At 36.3% G+C, this 18,756-nt stretch overlaps 1 protein-coding gene across 1 annotated transcript; it reads left to right on the plus strand.

Annotated features, from left to right (window-relative positions):
- The first annotated feature begins 6,891 nt into the window (after window positions 1–6,891).
- Window positions 6,892–17,896, plus strand: LOC148789183 (cytochrome P450 81Q32-like). The gene is made up of 2 exons (XM_020691923.2): window positions 6,892–7,912; window positions 17,172–17,896. The coding sequence occupies exons 1-2, from the start codon at window positions 7,001–7,003 to the stop codon at window positions 17,790–17,792; spliced, it is 1,533 nt and encodes a 510-aa protein (XP_020547582.2). The 5' UTR covers window positions 6,892–7,000; the 3' UTR covers window positions 17,793–17,896.
- The last annotated feature ends 860 nt before the right edge of the window (window positions 17,897–18,756 follow it).

An 18,756-nucleotide genomic window follows, 5' to 3' on the forward strand; every position in this document is an offset into this window, starting at 1 on the left:
CTATCATTGCGATGGACATTGTCTTTGCAAACATTGCAGCGCCTAAATTGTATTGATTTATCCTAAAGATTTATTTCAATTGGAATTTGGTTATTCACCATGTACGAGGATCCCTACTGAGCATCCATGGCGTAGAAGTGCAGTTGCTATTAAGGAAGATGTGCATTAGTTAGAAAATGAAATTTCACATGCATTCACTTTCAAATAAGCACGAAGGGCTGGTATGATGAAATTTCCCCGACCACTTATCCACATGAGGTTCCTCTTTGCTATTTCTTAATAGAAAGCCATAGTACATTTTAGGTGGCTTCGAAATTCTAACAAATCTCCTAAAAGGATGCGCATCATTGGAAATGATACGGTCCTTCACCTTGAGGATTGGACAATTTGTGGGTCTTGAACATCTTCAAGATCCCTGACTTTACCACTCCTATTTAATGGAAAATTTATTTTCAAATGCGACACTCCTCAAAATAAACACTTTTTGTTTAGATGGATCATAGAAATAATATTCATATTGATATGCATAAAAATAGATTGGCAAAAAGAGGCCCAAACAGTCCAAAAAGAAGAAAAAAATGTAATGCGCATGGTGCTCCCTAAGAGGCTCAGTTTGGGAGAAAGCCCAGGATGCCCAAGTAGATGTCCCCCAAAAAATAGAAGTCTAACTAGCCCAAGCCAAGGGCCCTGATCCAATAGGCCTCATAGGTCCACAAAAAGGCCCAGACAGACGTCCCTAAAAAAATAGAGGATTAGTAAGCCCTCAAAGACATATGGCGCCCCTAGAGAGGAGTATAAACCCTGACAGACATGGAGTCCAGCTGAGAAAAGGCTCCTAAACCACCTCTCTGAGAAAATCCGAGAGGGACTTTACCTTATCCCCTAGAAGATCGCAATAGACTCCAACACCCTCCCCGAATCTAGGGGGTTATCCTCCGGCTACTCCTCAAATCCGAGGGAAGATCAGCATGATCAAATAACTTTGAGGCCATGTTCTCCCCAAGTTCGTGACCTTCTCCAATAGCTTTGTTGTTGCCTATAAATAATGAGGTCCCTCAGCAGGAGAAACAAATTGACACGAGAATATACACACATTCACATTCAAATGATAAGAGGACTCGGCCAGAAGGATGTGCTTAGAGGGACACCTTCACACATGTATATGTTTGACACACTTTAAGCCCACCTACTATATTTTTTTTTTTTTGCCCTTTTTGCTAACATGCTAGCTTAAAGGAGTATCGTAATTTCGTACATAGCAGTTTAATTCTACATCAATCTCTCTATTGTTTACAAAATCAATGAATAACACTCATTTCTTCACTTTTTTATTCGTTTTCACCATCTATGACTTATTTCACCACTTTCCACTTTAAGTGGGTCGAGCACCATATTTTTGCTTTTATTGTTTATTCGATACATACATTTAGTGAACACATTAGTTGGCATTGTCTATGGGAATAAAGAACTAAGAAGTGAAAACAATATAGGAGTCAACACCTCCTAGGATAACTCCCCTAGAAGGATGGTCCATCTCACGTTGGAAGACCTCCAATGGATGTTACTACCTCTATTCAAGGCCCAACTTCAGCGACCCAAATGTTATCATTACTTAATGCTAATGTCCCTACTAATCTAATTTTTAATGTGTAGGGAATTGTGAGACAGGACATTCCCTTGGGGAGAAGGCAAGAGCACCCTCCTCTATAAGAGGTGCCCCTAAGGACTTGAGCGCACAAATTGATAAGCTTAAGAAGAAAGTTCTAGTCCTGCAAAGGCATGTCTTTTGGGGTCCCCTTGGAGGAGGAGGAGGGAACTACCTTCAGCGAAGAATCCTGGCAGACGAACCCCCCCTCAACTGGAAGGAGCCTAATCTGCAGGAGTTCGCGGATCCGCATAAGCACCTATCCTGCTTCGAGAATATTGCCCTTCTCCATCGTTATACCACTGGGATTAAGCGTCGTGTATTAATAAACACCTTCACATGGTCAGTCCAATAATAGTTCAACCAATTGCCACCGAGATTCACCCGGTCATTCGGAGAGTTTCGCTTTATCTTTCTCTATCAATTTTCCAACTATAAACAAGGTCAAAAGAAAATCATGAGCCTTTTTTTCTTACAATAAAAAGAAGGAGAATGACCAAGGAAGTATCTCCAATGTTTTTACTTAGCGGCTCTGAAGGTCCTTACTACTTCATTTGATACACTAACCTATTTTTTTTTTTTCCCCACAAGGATTACAAGATGGGGATATCTTCAAGTCCTTAACTAAGAAGCACCTTCTCAATTTTTACAATCTCCTAGCACGAACTGAACAATACATTAATTTGGAGGAGGCTAGGGAGTACAAGAATGAAGTCTTCGGTGAAAAACACAAGGAACAGGAGGATGAGACCCTACTCCACCTAGAGGTCTTGTATGAATAAAACCCTGCCACCAAGTAGGCATCTATCTCACCCTCTTCATAATAAAACCCTGCTCCCAAGCAAGCATGCTTTTATAAAAAGACATGTTTTCCGCACAGGCACAAAAACCCTCCTTCGAACAGATACTTATTCCTTCTCTGGGTGAGTTGTAAGCTCTATCCCGTGTAGGAACCTAAGCCCTTCTCCGCGGAGGCATCCAAGCCCTACTTCTAGCGGACACCTTATTCTTCCTCCAGCAAGGTCCCTAAATCATACTTCAAGTATGCTTCCTCAAATAAGCTCTGTCGAGGAGAAACAATAATCTTGCTTGTGCAAGACCTATTCGTAATATATACACATCTTCATTGTCGCATTTTCTTGCATAAAAGTAGAGCCCTACACCAGAGTAGGCACAAAAGGCCTCCGTTAAGCCTTACTTCGTGGAGGCACCTTCATAAAAACCCTGCTCCATATAGGCACGGAGTATGCTCTTTTTTTTCCCGAAGCATGCTTATATTGCTAACATTCTTTGCCAAAATTCATAAAAAAGATAAAATGGCTTCATCTTTAGGCTTTGCCTCTAAAGATGTCCACTCTAATGATATGCTAGGCTGACCCAAAGATACCCAAACAGCCTAGAAAGAAGACGAAGATGAGGGCGCAGTTTTGGAGAAGGCTCAAGAGGCCCAGGCACACATCCCTCAGAAAATTAAAGTCTAACAGGCCTAACCAGAGAGGGCCCTAATCCAAGAGGCTTCATAAGCCCATAAGGAGGCCCAAACATACATTCCCCAAAAAATAGAGGACTAGCAAGGCCCCAAGAACATGTGGCACCAGAAGAGAGAAGGACAATACACCTTAACAGACTTGGAGACCATCTGTAAGAAGACTCCTCAACCACCTCCCTGACAATCCGAGAGGGACTCAGCCTTATACCCCATAAGATCGCAACAGACTCCAACAACCTCCCCGAGTCTAGCGGGTATCCTCTAGCTACTCCTCTAATTTGAGGAGGATCAATCAACTACTGGAGGACTCTAATTCAAATCCGAGCGAGGATCAGTATTATCCAATAGCTTTGAGGTCATGATTTTTCCAAATTTGTGACCTTCTCCAACAACCTTATTGTTACCTATAAATAGAGAGGTCCCCTTATGGGAGAAACACATTGACACGGTCACATACACAAAATCACATTCACATGACCAGAAGGATAGGACCAGAAAGACGTGGTCAGAGGAACACCTTCACACATGTACATGTTTACACTCTTTAAGCCTTTTAATTTCGTACTTAGAGTTTTGAATCTGTATCAATCTCTCTATTGTACACAAAGTCAAGTAATAACATTCTCTTCTTCACTCATTTATACGTTTTCATCATCTAGCATTTGTTTAGCCACTTCCCACTTTAAGTGGGTCGAGCACCATATTTTTTGCTCGTATTATTTATTCGATATGTGCATTTGTTGCATGCATCACATGTGTTGCGGTGACTGCATCAAAGTACTCTTGCACTCTCTCCTTGCCATGGAAAGTCCAACTATAATACTCCGGTCTAAATCTTTTCATATACAAATCAAAATTTGCCTCGTTCCATTGTTTGAAAATTTTTATTCTTGCACTTCTGATACGGACGCTTGATCTTCTTGTCGTCCATATATGATGTTGAGACTCGACACATTTTACAAATGCAGTAACAATATCCTCAAGCTCTGGTATAAGACCTATCCTCCTCATCAAAACAGTCATAATTGGGTTTAAGAACGCAAATCCCTACTATTTTGAAAGATAGAGGACTAAAATCTCGATATTCAAAGTCAGAGGAACAAATTGTCAACCTTTTAGGGTGTGTTTGGATTGATGAATTTAAATTTTGAGAGAGATTTGGAGAAAGAAAAGGGAAAAATATTTTTTTAATCCGTTAAGTATGTCTAATTTTAGTTTTAATTCTATAAGTATGCATATTTTTTATTAACTCCAATAACTTGTAAAATTGATTAGATTTAGTCCTCCGGTGGATTGAATTTATAATTTGCGTCGAAAAAGTGACATGGCTGGACATCTAGATACGTTTTTGTTGATTTATAATCTTTTGTGACTAAAATCATGAGGTAGAACACAAGTTGGTCCTCTTTTGGAGGGCAGAAAGGTGACTTTTCCCTCCAAAACACTTTTCCTAACCAACAAAATATATTTTCTTCTCTCCAAGCTTGAACAAACCCATTTCTCTCGCTTATCTCTCTGCTCCAATGTCTTCTTCCATAGAAGGACCACTTTTTTGCTACTGCGAAAAAAAAGTAATGGTTAAGACTTCTTGGACTAATCAAAATCCAGAAAGGAGGTTCCATTCTGTCAAGATTACAAGGTAATAAGCTCATTTTTTTCCTAATCAATATTTTTAATTTTTTTTGAATTTTTTAAATGAAATTAGTTTTGTAGAGAGAAGGGTTTGCCTAGTCAACATACAAGCCACGTACTCTCCCATGTGGCATGACATGTGGTTAATTGGCCAGAAATTGGACCAACTGATTTACATATTGACAAATTCCAGGTAAATTTAAAATTTTGGCCAAAAAAAAAGTAGAAAACCCTAAAATGGACTAAATCTAATCAATTTTGCAAGTTACTGAAGTTAATAAAGATAGGCTTACTTATAGGATGAAAACTAAAATTGGACATACTTAACGAACTAAAAAAATATTTTTTCCAATTTTAAATGACTCTATATTATGAATTTAAAATCCTTTAAATCCATATTAATCAAAATATAGTTCAAAATTAAAATGGAATTATTTGCAATCCTTTAAATCCATCCATGATTTCAAAATTTTCAATCCAAATGCAACCTTATAGATACAAGACCAAAATTGCAATAAAAAATCACAATTTGGACTATCACATCATCAAATTCACTTAAAGTCCCAATTTAGGTGATGAATGACTCATAGTGTGGAGTTAATTGCCACAATATTTATATTTATAAGACAACATTACGAATTTTAATTTGAACCGTATCAAAATTATTATACTCTAACTTACAGAATTAAAATTGCATTTTTTCCTACGTATCATTAGCCCTCTATAAAGTAAATTACAATTTTCTACTATACAATTATTTCACAAAGCATTTTGTGTCATACGCATCAATACATAGTAGTAGCATTGTGAACTTTGCCATCCCGGATTTTTATCAATGAGTATGGTCCAAAATTACAAGTCACAATTATCAAGACAGGATTTAACTCTTTCGCACTCATTTTAAATATGATTAATTTTATTTCTGATGAAAGATGAAAACACCTACTGTGAATTAAAAAGAAAAACAAACAATTTTTTTTTTTTTTACATACATTGGGTGAAAATTATTATTTTGATCCTAAACTATAGAATTGTTGACAATATTATTATTATACTTTTTGAAATAATCAATATTAATTCTACACTTTAAGAAATCGTTGCAAAGTTACTTCTACATTAAAATAATTGCGACATTTTACTAAATATAAAATTAATATTTCAAAAAAATATGAAATTAAAATTACAAATTATTTTATATTTTGAAATCAAAATTGCAATTTTCACGTTTTATGTGTGTGTGACGGAAAGCGACACAAATACCGACCCACCAATACAATGATTTGATTGTGGATCACTCATGTCTTTTTAGGTTGGCCCCATCTCATTAGCTCGTGTTACTATGTGAGGTTAAAGTTGTCACACTTCCAACCCATAATTTTATTGAATTACCTTCCTCTTCACTCTATATTAAAAAAATAAATAAATTAATATATACTAATATAATTTTAATATATCAAAATTTAAAAATCTTATTAATAAATATATTTATCAAATAAGAATAAGAATATTTTTTATTAAAAAAGTGAGTATTGTTCATTTATTCTAAGCTTTTTTAGTTTAAATAAATGAATAAAAATTATTAACAAGATTATTTACCTGATTGTTGACTCAATACAGTAGTTTTCTTAGCGATTATATTATTTTCTCTTTGAAAATTTTGTACAGTATTATTAGTGAGAAGGAGAAAAGAATAAGAGAGAAATTATATATATATGGGTAATAGAGTAAATAAAAATAAAAACTGTAGTTTTTGTCTTTTTGGCTTTATACTTCCACTTTTCCATCGAGTTTTACTTCACCTCCATGCCTCCCTCTTAACCAAACATAAGATTACCTCTTATTACATCCATTTTGACTTCCATTTCTCTTACTCCTTTATTTTTCACCCTAACCCAAACACCCTCTAAACCAATACAAAATTCTACTGAATAATAGTTTGCTTGAACCTAAGTATGTCAAAGTGATCAACGAACATTTCCAATACCCATAAATTATTGCCGTCTAATGGTTATGGTAGAATGTTGTCGTATTCATTACAATAAATATAATATTTAATTATAGATAATTATCATAATTAAAAATTAATAGTCATAGTCAATAATTAAAGCTATACAATAGTTGTTGGCCCTAAGTTTTGCTAAAGCAGCATTTATTGGGCCAACAGCAATCTATATCCAAACGTTATAACCCCCAATCTCACCCCAAAAATCATACCACAGTTCTCCACATCAGTAATGGCTGCTGCATGGTTTTTGTACATTCCACTCATATTTGCCCTTTACATCTTCACTCAGCATTTCTTCCACAAACTTAGAAATCTGCCACCCGCTCCCTTTCTAAAGCTGCCCTTTATCGGCCACCTTTACCTCCTCAAGAAACCCCACTATCGTTCCTTGGCCAAGATCTCCGGCCAATACGGTCCCGTAGTTCTCCTCCAGTTCGGCTCCCGCCGCGTCCTTGTTGTCTCCTCCCCCTCAGCCGCCGAGGAGTGCTTGACAAAAAATGATGTCGTATTCGCCAACCGCCCGCACTTGCTCACTGGGAAGCATCTGGGCAACAACTACACTTCCTTGGCTTGGACTTCTTACGGAGATCACTGGCGAAACCTGCGTAAGATTTCATCAATTGAGATCTTTTCCTCGAATAGGCTACAAATGCTTCATTGGATTCGTGTGGACGAGGTGAAGTCCACGATACGGGCCCTGAATCGGGCTTCGGAACAGCGGCGGGTGGTTGACATGAAGACGGTGTTTTTCGAGCTGACGATGAACGCGATGATGAGAATGATCGCCGGGAAAAGGTACTACGGCGAGAACGTGGACGATGCGGAGGAGGCGCGGCTGTTCAGGGAAATTGTTAAGGATACTTTTCGGCTGGACACGTCGCATATGGGGGACTTCTTGCCGGTGATTAGGTGGTTGGGAGTGGGCGGGGTGGAGAAAGCGCTGGTGGAGCTGCAGAGAAAGAGAGAAGCTTTTATGCAGGAGCTGGTTGAAGGGTGTAAGAGAAGGTTCAAGAGTTACGGCGGCGATGGCGGCGAAGTGGTGGCGGAAGGGCAGACGAAAACTATGATTGAGATGCTGTTGGCACTGCAGGCAAAAGAACCCGATTATTACACTGATGCGCTCATAAGAAGCTTAATGCTGGTAAGTCGCTGGACTCCACTAACCACGCTTTTAAACTTTGCCTTCTCATCGTTTGAAATAATAGAGATTTTGATCTTTTGTTGACTGCTTTATTTATTTTATTGATAAATTCATATATAATAAATAATTAACTATATTAACACCCTGCATCTAATTTTTGATGAAACTGCTAATTAAAAACTCATAAAAGACAATATTTATTAGGATTCAAATCAATTTTGGTCCCGTAACTTTAGAGATTTCTCAATTTGGTCCCCTTCTTTTTCGATTTCTTAATTTGGTGCCATATCTTTTAAAACTGCTTCATTTTGGTCTTTTAGCCAAATTAGTGACCATTTTGCCCTTCTTAAGAAAACTGAATATAGTCCATACACATGCCCTAAATTGGCCCATCATGCTTTTGAAATAAAATTAATCATTCATAATTTCATACCTTGGTTTGACCGCCTTGCTTCTGGGGATTTCATTTCCTCAATTTTACGGAATTCTTCCAACCACACAACCGCAGCTGATAGTTCGCAGGTACTTGGCTATTTTTGTAACAAAACAGTACAACTTTATTTTGCTTTCTATCTTAGAGCGTAAAAGGTGTTTCGAAACAGAGACTTAATAATATTTTTGGATAAACAAGTGGAACAGAAACTTTTATTTATTGAAAAAATATAGGGAATATTACATAGTTATTATTCCTCCGTTAGATGAGACAACTGTTTAGCCTCTCATAAGATAGAGGACTTGGCTTGTTGGGGAAACCCCCATAAACTAAGAAAATTGAAAAATACAAAGGCTCAGAATTCGAAATATTATGCTTTGAAGAGTAGGAGAAGTTTCCTAATGTTTCCTTTCTGCTTCATTGCATCTTTATTTATAGGCGTTCATGGACTTTAAATTCGGACATCTTGATTTGTGATGATGTCATTGCATTCGTCATCATCTTATCTCTTTTGAAGGACGTCACTGCATTCGTCATTGCCTCGTCCCTTCCAGCTGTTGGTCATAATGGCTTGTCGGTCACATGATTTCCAGCTGACTTTCCTGCTTTGCTGACTGTTGGCTTTTGTCGTTTTCTGCCGACAGTCTTATCCTAATTTTTTTTATATTTTTTAATTTTTATTTCTTATTGTCAAAATTTTTCTTTTTTCCTTGTCCTGGTCTGGTAAGGATTTAGTTTGTGTGACTCGAATTTTTGTCCCGAACAGAGGCTTCTCTTGATTTTCACAGCAAGGGCACAAATGATTATGTCATTGCCTAACATGCAACATGTTGCACGTCTTCATCCTGGTAGCTTCGATCGCCGGCAGCTTATTCTCCCAGATTAACATTCTCTTTTTCTCAAATAAGCTTTCAGCAAATTCAGTGCTTTTTCCAGTTATGGAATTTAACAGGAACGATCCATTCACATTGTTGGAGAAGATTTTGAATGGATATTTAACTTTGTGCATCTTAGTGAGACAGACCCATAATCCCCAAGCTCTTGTGATAGAGATACTATTTTCACTGATGGTTGATACCAGAGGAGCTTCTCCTGAGGCAGCTTTGATTTTATTGAAAGCCACCATATCTGTCCTCTTCAACTTCATGAAATGAAATGCTGGATGAGACCCTTTTCCTGCTGTTTCTGGAGCAACTGATACAAATTTTATTTTCTGACCATGAATCAAAGACTGCCCCACTTAACCACTCCGGAAAATCTCCGAAAAACTTGGTGAGATAGTATGAACTGCAGAAAGAGCTCCAAAATCATACCATTCTCAGATATCTTCTGGTTTCGACCCTTCAATATCCAGACCCTGTTATATTTTCTCAATGTTTCGATAATGGTCTTGACTGGGTTCACTCTTTTGTAGAAAATTATTTTTTTCCCACATGCACTGATATTCCTGCTAAGCAGAAAAAGATATCAATTCGTTAGTATTAGCCTTAGAGGTGCCTATCTTTGGCCTAAGACTAATCTCTCCCTTTTTAACCCCAAAGGTGCTGGGTTGACTTGAACCTACAGGAGTTTGCACTTCCTGTGATTTAATTATTGTCATTTCACCAGAATCTGATGATGGCCTTGTGCAATCGATACTTGAATCCGATGCTACAAGTCTAGAGTCATGTACTCTAAAGGCATATTTTGGGTCATGCTCCCTCAACTCGTGAGTCATCCCTGTCGGTCATGCCTTTGATTCTCGTAAGTCATTCCACAACGAGGTGGATGCTAATAAGGTACACCTATTGCGACCTAGACAGTGTCTAGATTAGCTCTTTGGACTTGTCCGGCAACTTGGGCATTTACCGCTAGCTGTTCGAACTTCCTGTCAAGCTCCTCGAGATTTTTCCCGAGGTGCCCGAGTCTCAACATAATGGAGTTTGCTTTAGATGCCTCCATCTCTCGTCAGAAAATCTGCAAGAATATTTTTATGAGATTTTATAATGATAATATTCTAACAAGAATATCGGCATTTAGCTTACCATCTAATAATACGAGTTTTCTCTATTTTTTATTCTAATTTATTTTTTAAGAAAGCCTTGGAATTAGTATTATCAACTTTTAAAATAAAATTCTTTAACAAGTAAAAATAAAGGCCATTTCTTAAAATCCTTCCAAACCGCAAAAAATTCTTTCTCGTTAATATGCCAAACTTTTGGCTTGTTGTTCTGAAAACAACCCTCTTGTATATCTAAAGGTTCTTCTCCTGTAATTGTATTCTTCATGAGTACTGCTGCCCATCTGTAGTCATTGGCGTCTGTGTAGACTACGAATTCATCCCTGTCTTGTGGTATAGCAAGTTTTGGCAGGTTACTGCAAACCTGTTTTAGCTCACGAACCCTTTTCGTGTGGATTTCTTCTCATTTCTACTTTGAACTTTTGGTTTCTTTCAAAAGTGGTCGGAAATCCTTCCTGTATCCTGCAAGATCCTCAATGAAGATACTTGCAAAATTAAGAACTCCCAAAAAGCTCTGCAAATGCTTCTTGTCCTTGAGTACGTCTGGAAAATTGTGGATTTTCTCCACAATTTGGTCATGTAACTCAATCCATGTTTCGTCAATAAAAATTCCTAAAAATTCAATCTTATTGACAACAATAATAGCTTTCTTTTCAGAAAGTACTAAACTTTCTCTATGGCATACATCAAAAAATATTTCAAAATATTTAATATGTTCTTTTATATTTTTAGATACAATCAGTATGTCGTCAATATAGACAAACATGAATTCGAAGTAATCTTTAAAAAGATTATTCATTTTTTTTTGAAATATCTGGGGTGCATTAGCTAAACTATTGGAAGCATATTCCAGATATATTGTCCCTATGGTATGGAGAATGCAGTAAATTTTTTTGATTTACTCTCCATCTTAATCTGATAAAAACCAGATTTGCAATCGAATTTAGAAAATATTTTTGCTCCTTTAATCCAATCAATTAAGTGTTCTCTACTAGTTATGTAATAACCATCAAATTCTAATATTTTGTTTATATCTTGATAGTTAATTACCAACCTGGGCTTACCTTTCTTAATCTCACCATGGTTTTTTACTAGAAGTCCAAGGCTGTTGTATGTAGAGATCTTAGGCTCGATGAGTCCAAGATTGATATGCACTTTGATAATCATCGGTATATCTTTCTTATCTTCCATGTTCATCTGAATAGGTTTGTATCGAACATACTCGTACTTGCATTCTTCTTTGAGCTTTAGAGTAGTTTCGATCTTGTTCCTATCCCACCATGCTAGAGGATTTTCACTGAAGTTCCTCTGGATGAGCCTCTTGACGAGTCAAGAAAAAACCTACTTTCCTCACTGATATCTAGCAATTTCATTTCCAGTAGTGCTTCTTTAAGGTTCATGATTTCCTCTTCGGATTTCTTATAGAAGTTATCGCTGTCTATGAGTCCCTGTTGCCTGAAAGACGAAAGGACCTTACCAAATTTCTCTTATCCCGCATTTTTGGATCAGTTAATCTGGCATCAAAATCACCACATTTACGGCAAAAATTTATTGGCACTATCCTGTTAAATGCCTTTTCTCTTTGCAACACTTGTATCTCACTACCACAGTTAGTAGTAAAGATTAACAGATTCTTTTGATTATCCTACATATATCTTGCAAATGTTTGGATAAAATTATTTCCTAGCAAGATATCAGCACTTGTATCATGAAAATAAATAGGAGGTATTTTTATACTAAACCAGGGTGATCTGAATGCTCCTCCGATCATGATCTTGGTTTCTCGTATTCCCTTATTGAGTATTAGGATTTTTGGTGACAAATCCCTTCCTGTAATAACGGGCAGGATTTCCTTTGCTTCTTTGGGGAAAACTCTAGGTTTTGTCGTGCGAATTCCTGATTCTGAATCAATATAAGCTGCGAAATATACTGTCTTATATTGATCATATAACATACCAACAGAAATATATATAGAAAGGGGACTTGTCACTCAATCTTTATAGTAACCCCATCAAGACTGAATTTCATTTTGTTACCTTTTATTCTCCATGGTTTATGATCTTCGAGGAAACTTAACCCCAAAGTTATACACCCATTTTCTCGTCCTGCAACACCTGCAACTAGAATTTAATAGCCTGCTATTTCTAATATGCCTTCATATTTTCCAACAACAGGTTGTTGCTAAGGATATAAGTCATCACAAGGAAAATAATTTATTTCTTAGTGATGTCAAATCTTACTTGTATTTCCTTTCATCCTTTAGGGCATCTAAGTTTTACGTTATCTACCCTAATCTCTTGAGGAGTTAAAGTTTTTAATAACTCTTTCTCCTTTCCTCTGTAGCCTGTAATGCTATCTTCCAAAAAGGACATTCAATTACTAAACTCAGTTCTAGAGCTAAGTGTTCTATCTAAAACTGGGTGATCTTTTATGAGGATATCAGCACTACCTATTCTAGGTATTCTAATAGGATCTGATTACCTTGGCAAATTCCTTAAAAATTCTAGGAATCTCAATATACTCTTTCCTAAGAAATAAATCTGAATGATGTGTATTGGAAAGGGCATAAGCTATTCCATAAGTTATAGAATATGGTCTATTTTCTTCTTTCATTAGATCTTTTCTTTTAAAATCTTGATGAAGGGTTAAGACTCTATTGAAATCTTGGTCTGCTAAGTTGTATGCAATCCTAGGATGAATGTCAAACATTAGTTTACCGACATACAAATTACCTATCACTGTTCCAAGACAACCATCTCTTAAGTTATTGAGGTCTTCTATCCATTATTGATAAATGTATTTTTGAATCAATTTCTTCCTTAAAAGTTGCTTTTATTACTACTTCAATAGTTCCCGTGTGTATCCATTTCATAGTAACAACTACTACTTCTCTAAGTTTACTTAATTATTCAAGAATTTCTTCCTTAGGAATTAATTGCATCTCCATCACATTACTAGTAAGTTCCATAGATATAGAAAACTCATTTGAACTCACTTTGTAGATTATGTTATGCTTTCTTTGGTTTAATCCTATTTGGTTTAGGACCTTCCCAATTCCTCTAATCCTAAATCTATTGTATGGGCTGAGGTTGGAATCTTGTCGCATGATTATTTCCATAGATTTGCTGGACACCGTCATCTTGAAAAAGAATCCTGACAAACTTTTGGAGGTTTGAAGCCTATCTGACTTGGTCGAAGATCCATCTGAATCAGACTCTATTTCCTCCTCATAGACATTTTCGTCTGATAAAAGGTTTTCGAATTGGTAGATGGGTACCAAATCTCCATTATAGAGTGCACCCAAGATGTCTTCTGTGATTTCAAATTTTTGTAATTCACCACGTTTCTGCGGACAGTCAGGAGATATATGCCCTATTGCTCCGCAGGTCCAACAATTACAGTCTTTGAAACTTTCATTGGCTCGGGTATGGGGCCATCTGAAAGTTCTTCTTGTAGGGGTTCTTCCGGTGGTTCTTGCATACATTCATCTAGATCTTTGGGATGAAGCTCTGTTGGTCCTGTTTTCTGTCCAGATTTGTACGATCTGGCTTTTGACTTGGACCATCATGATCTTCGTCGGGAAAAGGTTCTCCTAGAACTTCTGGGGTAGGAGTTACTATTTTGCTTCCTACTTTTCCTTGGCTCGCTTGATTCTCCCATAATAGATCGAAAAATCATTGTTATCACAACATAGAGGTGTTCGTTTGATTTTACCTCTCAGTCTTTTCATGTTCTTTCAGATGGATATTTGATAAAACCAATCCTTTAGTTTGTCTTTAAGGAAAGACATTCTTTGTGCTACTGAATCTAGCTGTCCTACAGGTACTTTGTATGCCTGGATCAACATTTCCCTCCATGGACTGCATATCTTTGCAAAGAACATTGCAACTGCTACTTCCGTTGCTACTGCACACTGAAAGAAATACTTGCGAAACCACTAGATGTATTCATCTACTACGCAAATGCTCCTTAGTTCAAGACTGAAAAGAGCTTGCGTATATTCTCTAGCCTTTTCTACTCTACTTTCCTCAAAGTATCAATTTCCGATGAAGTGTATCTTGATAAGCCTTCCTAGCTGGTCCGCTATCGCACCTTTCGAATCTCCGTCAAGGATGCTGGCTTTGGTATCGTTTAGGGTATTATGTCATCTGATCTTCACGGATCCCTCCAAACTCAACTCAACAAGTTTTATGAAGTTTTCTTTGTCGAGCTCTAGAGTAGTTGCTGTTATCTTGATGGCTGCAACTGATTCGTCTATCAACTTCTCGGTATTTTGAAAATCGATAATATTTTGGTTAAGTATAGCACCGTATGGATGTAAGGGCTGGAGCATGGTCTTTGCCCAAAGTGTATTTTCCAGCACTCTCTTTGAGTTTCTTCTTCGATTTTCCTTTAGCCTGGTTCCCACAAACGTTAGAGTGGCATTAGTGTGGAAATCCGCACTTTCTCTCATCTATTGATCATGTGTAGGATCATTAGAACATGTATTTTCCTCCGGCGGTGGTAGCGCTAGAGTGATCTCATTTGTTTGGATATCGGCTAAATCCATAATCCCAAGTTGGGAAAAGGATTCCGCCAACTTTTGTAGATCTAATAGATCTGCTCACATTACCACCGTTATTTTATGGGTATGATAGATGCAATAATCAGATCTTTTCTGGACTTAGACTTTGGAATATCGGGTACCCTTCCTCTTCTGGTGTAGAAGAGGTACTGTTCTAAGGGTGTCCCTAATTCGTTCTTATCTGGATTTTGATGTCTCAGGGTTCTCCATTTGGTTCCTCTTTGGATCTACAATTTCTGCATTTAGATCTGTAAGGTCCATGTGTAAATCGAAAAGGATCTTAAGAACTTCGTCCACTTTCTGGTTCAAAGATTCTATTTTCATAGATATGTGAATTAACTTATGTCCATAGTTTTAAACTGTCTTTTGGATCTCCCTCAGATCTTGGGAGATTTTTTATGTATCCGGCTCGAGTTCTTTCCAGTCAGTTTCTTTAGTCATAATTTTTAGAATTGAAATTATGTAGGAATTTACCAATTCCACTTCTCCTGGCTGGGATTCTACCATGGACTTCAGTGGACCATAGATATCTCACTGCATTCCCTAGTAGTACTTGTCGAACTTAAAAATTTCTCAACCATTCTTGCTCTTATTCTGGTGTGAAAAGTATTGGATCAATCCTCTTGGGACCATTGTAGCACTTGCCAAGAATTTTCATGAGAAATTCTCTTGTTTGTATTTTCAAAATCTGAAAATATTTTTTATTTTCATCGTAACTCGAACTTTCATTCGATTCTATTTTCTCTCAAAGAATCTCCTCCATTAATGGATAAATAATATCAAAAATGCAATGTAAACATATATTTATTCAATAAGTCTAGGTTCTGATACCATTCTAGGAGAGAATAGTGAAATTGGACTAAAATCCGTACGTGAAAGTAGTTGAGGGGTAAAATGGTCCAGACTTTAGCCAAGATCTGGTCAGATTCTGTCAGAGGACCAAAATTAGCATTTTTGGAAAGTTACGGAACTAAAATGAAATCTCAAAAGTTAAAGAACTAAAATGAGAAATAGCCAAAGTTAGGGGACAAATTTTACCTTTAACCCTATTTATTATATAAATATATTTTAAAATGAAAACATATCATACATATTAACACTTCCCAACACTCCGAAGTCTAATTTTTCTAAAGAAGGAATTTTGTCATCATAGTCTTGTCAAATTCTGAATAGTAAAATTAAGATTAAAAAAAACAGATATTTACAGTGGTATTGAGAATTTTATAGATTGATAAGATATATGCATTTATTATATGATTTGTATGTAGAAAATTACTTTTATATTCTTATAAATACATACATAGTACTAATATATTATCACAATATTTTGAATTTTTTAAATATATTTTATAAAATATATAAGTCCGTCGAATCTTTTAAATAAAATTAGACAGCACCCTCTTAATCAATTTAGCGGAAGATAATATTTACTTGGATTATATGAGGTGAATAACTTAAAATTAATATTTTAGCACGTATTTCATGTGCAAACTATGCACTTGAATTATTTAATTTACAAATGAGTGGTAATAAGATTCGGGCTCGCGACTTTTTGTTTGACCAGAATATGATACTATATTAAATGATCATTTGATTTAAAAATTTTAAATTGTTAGTGAGAAAAATATATTTGATATTGATAATTTTAACATAGTAGGATGATTTTTATCATTAGTGAGGAAGGTGGTCAACAACTTTACTCTTATTGGATTTTTTGTCATTTTCAAAAAAAACATTTGCAAAAATGTAAAAAACATTGAGGGTGGGTAAAGGAAATAATCATATGAAAATTAGCCAATAGAAGTATTTTTAAATTTTTTTTAAAAAATATATAAAATTATAAATTATAATTCAAAAGGCATTTTGGTCAGATCACCACAAAAAATAGATGAAAACTAATTGAAGGCTAATGGAATAAGCACGTTGTTATAGACGGACATTAAAATTAAGAGAGTGTTTGTAATATCCTAAACAATAAGGAGGTGTTTGTTATTATGTCGAACCTTAAGGAGGTGCATGTAATTTAAATAATTGCCCAACTATAAATACTTTCAATTGAAAATAATTATACATTTTAAAATTTATATACATGGAACCAAATTGCAACTGAAAATTGAAATTTGACCTTAAAATGAATTTAGAAAATTAAAATGAATTTCATCCAAGAGAAATTGCCTAATTTATAGGTAGCCAATAGTAGAAAGCTCCAAAACTGCAATACTTGACATTCAAACTTTGGTTTCTCACATTGTAAATGCTACAGGTTTTATTAATAGCCGGCACAGATACATCAGCCGGAACGATGGAATGGGCACTCTCTCTTCTGCTCAACCATCCACATGTCCTCAAGAAGGCACAGCTCGAAATCGACAATCACATCGGGCACGACCGTTTGATAGATGAATCGGACATTGCCGAGCTCCCATACTTACGCTGCATCTTGAATGAGACGTTCCGTCTATATCCTTTAGGACCGTTATTGGTCCCTCACGAGTCCTCAGAGCAATGCACAGTTGGCGGATACCGCGTTCCAGCAGGCACTATGCTGCTAATGAACGTGTGGGCTATACACAACGATCCCAAGAACTGGGAGGATGCTAGAGAATTCAAGCCAGAAAGATTTGAAGGGCTAGAAGGGAATCGGGACGGCTTCAAACTGATACCGTTTGGCTCAGGAAGGAGGGGTTGTCCCGGGGAGGCATTGGCCGTGCGGATGGTGGGGTTCGGACTGGGATCTATGATTCAGTGCTTCGATTGGGAAAGAGTTGGGAAAGAATTAATTGACATGACTGAAGGCTTGGGATTGTCGATGCCCAAAGCAGAGCCATTGACGGCGTACTGCAGAGCTCGGCCTGTGGCAGCGAAGCTTCTTTCCCAGATTTAGACCAACTGTGGTGGATTGTTGAGGAATATACCAAAGAGTGAGACAATTGATTTGTTGTTAAAACAAACAGCTGCCAAGACAATTAATTTATCATTCTAAGTTTACTTCGGTATTTCTATATCCACTTATAAAAATACTGTAAAATATAGGAGCAATATTGCATGTATTGCATATAGTCTAAAAATATAATAAGTTTAATTAAAATAATATTTGATATAAGATCCACTAAAAAAGGGGTTTAATGCAATTTACACTCCATGGTGTTGCAAATGAGTAAATTACTCCCTATGAAAAAAAATAACAATTTACCTCCTTGTGTTTTTTAAAAGGAGCAAATACGGGGAAATAAATTGCTTCATTTTAAAAAATATAGGGGATAAGTTTCTATATTTTAAAAAATAAAGGAGGGTAAATTGCTATTTCTTTTTTCAAAGGGGATAATTTACTCATTTGCAATATTATAAGGGGTTGCTTCTATTTTTCTTGATAGAAAATTGATGTTTGGGATAAAACACCACATCCACACACCAAAAAAATTAAATATTGCAATGAAATTTTGTGATGGATAACAAAGAAAATATGTCAATACATTAGAATTTACAATGGACATACTGATGGAATCTGGAAAGTCAAATCAAAATTTTGTGACGGAAATGAGGACCCATCGAAATATTTTGCAGCAAAACAAAAATTCGTCAAAATATCTTTCATTCTCATAAAAGAAAAAAAGAAATTGGATATTGTGACAGAAATAATTGCAATTAAATGACGAACAATGGCAATGACTACTGAGGAAATATTCGTCCCATAAGTGGTTTCATTATCGTTTTGGTTTTATGACAAAATTGAGCTAACACAGATAGTTGTGATGGAATTTTCTATCATTGCGACGGACATTGTCTTTGCAAACGTTGCAGCGCTAGTATGATGAAATTTCCCCAACCACTTATCCACATGAGGTTCC

This window comes from Sesamum indicum, linkage group LG2 (genome assembly GCF_026168435.1).
Source record: "Sesamum indicum cultivar Baizhima isolate 11 linkage group LG2, ASM2616843v1, whole genome shotgun sequence".
Taxonomy (NCBI): domain Eukaryota; kingdom Viridiplantae; phylum Streptophyta; class Magnoliopsida; order Lamiales; family Pedaliaceae; genus Sesamum; species Sesamum indicum.